This window comes from Marmota marmota, unplaced genomic scaffold (assembly GCF_001458135.2).
Source record: "Marmota marmota marmota unplaced genomic scaffold, marMar, whole genome shotgun sequence".
Classification (NCBI taxonomy): Eukaryota; Metazoa; Chordata; class Mammalia; order Rodentia; family Sciuridae; genus Marmota; species Marmota marmota.
In genome coordinates this window covers 61,082,785-61,085,123 of record NW_025999968.1, presented here as the reverse complement: position 1 = coordinate 61,085,123, position 2,339 = coordinate 61,082,785, and the positions used below count along the sequence as shown (strand labels likewise).

Genomic DNA, 2,339 nt, shown 5'->3' with positions numbered 1-2,339 from the left:
GGGTTCCCTCAGCAGAGCGCCTGACGGAACAGCGAGGCCCCGAGCAGGGTGTGGTGCTCTGACTGCGGGGGCATTTGCCATCTTTATTTACCAAGTGCCCTGTATTATTCGCTCCTGGCTTGCCTGGGTGATGCAGGGGAAGGTGCAAGGGGCACACGGGCACTTCCCACGTGGCTGTTCATTCTGTAAAGGGCCGGAGCGGACCACCCAGCAGCCATGAAAGGGCCTCTGGGGAAGAACAAATTTGATTTTGACGTCATCACGGTGGGAGTGTTGTCTGCAGTTTAGGGACCCTGTGCATGGGCTGTGGGGACAGGTGTCGGAGTGGGAGGACACTGATGGGGACACCCCATCCTCTGATGATCATCTTCTTCAAAGGCAAAGCCACCGTAGGGCTCATGCCACCACGGAGAAGGCTTCCCTCTGCTGGGGCCCTCCTCTTGATTCCCCAAGAGAAAGAACCTGCTCTCCCGCTCTGCAAAGCTCCACCCTCTCTGCACTTGATCAGAGCGAGAGAAACGGGAAACTCAGGAAGAGGGGCCTCGACTCCTCACTTGAGGCCCTCGTATAGCAGCCTGATGTGCTTGGAAGGACAGGGCCTGGCAGGTGGAGATCCCGGAGATGCCTACATCCTAATTCCTGGGACTGTGAGCAGGTGGCCTTCCATGGTAAAACGTGTGGTTAAAGACCTTGAGATGAGAGCGAGCCCAGGATTGTTAGGAGGGCTCAGGGCCATCACAGGGTCCCTGTGAGAGGGAGGAGGAGGTGCAGAGGCAGAGGCCAGGTGGCAGAGATTGGGGGGTGCTGTGCTGCTGGCCTTGGAGATGGAGGAGGCCCCTGTGCCAGGATGTGCAGGCACCTCCAGTCGCTGGAGGAGGCAGGAGATGTGACCCGCCTGAGTCCCCCGAGGGAGCGCAGGTACCAACCCTTTCTAGAAGTTCTGACCTCCAGAACTGTAAGAGAATAAGTGTGTGGTAAAAGTCGGTGTTGCTTCCAGCCACCGCTGTGTCGGGGTCATTTGTTGCAGCGACCACAGAAAACTGACAGGGAAGGTGCTGGCACCCAGGGTCAGTCCCCACCTTGACCAGGTGGACAATTCCCTGCTTGATTGACACTTAGACCTCTTTAGCTGGCGTGCACATGGACAGTGGTGGGAGTAGATGAAGGAAAATGGTGGGAGCTTGACCTCGAAGAGCACCTAAGATAACGTGTGTGTGCGTGTGCGTGTGCGTGTGCGTATGTGTGTGCATGTGTGCCTGCATGCGTGTGTGTGCGTGCGTGTGCTTGAGCGTGTGTGTGTGTGTGTGTGCCTGTGTGTGGCCTGTGATTCCTGGACATGGGATGCCTGGTCCCCCTCCCTCCACCCCAGCAGCTCTGACGTCCCTGTAGCAGGTCTGGGTATGTGCGCTGTAGTGTGACATCCTAACCTGGCTGGCTGCTCTGTGCCCTGATGGAGGATGGCTGTGGCAAGGTGAAAGCAAGCGGCGAGAATTCTGGAATATAAAAGTGCATGTTGTGCTTCGCGAGTCACCTCCGGCGAGGCTCAGGCACCTTTGTGGTGGCAGGATCACACAGTCTGCAGCCCACAGGCCCCTTCCTGGTGGACCGCCTCACTGGGCTCCGGGGCCCGGGATCCAGTTCCTCCAGTCGAAGGCCGAGTTGGCCCCGTGCGTCAGCGTCTTCACGGGCGGGGTGGCCAGCTCCCACTTTCCCTCCGCTTTATTCTCTTCACAGAAGCACATTCCCAGGGAGGGGATCTGGAACAGAGGTTGGGCTCCGTGTTAACATTTGATACCAGCCTGCCAGTTCTGGGCTGGTCTTGACAGGCACTCCTGGGCTGTGGAGGGCCACCAAGGTCCCCGCTGCCTTAGACCAGTGCGGCGTCTGCCAGGGCAGTCCTCACCTGGGGCCGACTGACCCCCCCCAGGGACGCCTGGGGTCAAGATGCTGCTGAGCACCCTGGAATGCAGGGGACCTGAGAAGTGTGGGTCCAAATGTCCGCAGTGCCTTGGGAGCCCTGGTTGGCCCCCCAGGGAGGGGCTGATGTTTCCCACAGCAGCAGAAAAAGGGGCATGTGGGATTTCCAGGCTCAGGGAAAAGCGCCAGACGAGCTCCCGGCACAGTTCCTTGTGGAACGCACGTGCTGGGTGGACAGGGCCCTGTGACAGGCTTTACGTCTGTCGCATGTTTTGTTTTTCTTCATTTCCTTTCTCTTTCTAATACCTAGAAATTCTTTGATCAGACAAAATTTTGCAAAAATCCCCTGAGGCAGGGGGATCTAAGTGGAGGCTGGTGTGGACTCAGGAGTGAGCCTCTCCCTTGGCTTAAGGGGTGGGGGT

At 58.3% G+C, this 2,339-nt stretch overlaps 1 protein-coding gene across 3 annotated transcripts in view; it reads right to left on the bottom strand.

Moving 5' to 3' along the window:
* Positions 1 to 2,339, bottom strand: part of Ubash3a (ubiquitin associated and SH3 domain containing A) — a 33,056-nt gene continuing 30,717 nt past the window's right edge. For all 3 annotated transcript variants that reach the window (XM_048803715.1, XM_048803714.1, XM_015478802.2), the window contains one exon: positions 1 to 1,757. In XM_048803715.1, the coding sequence (XP_048659672.1) occupies positions 1,682 to 1,757 (76 nt within the window). In that variant the 3' untranslated portion in view covers positions 1 to 1,681. The remainder of the gene's footprint in view (positions 1,758 to 2,339) is intronic.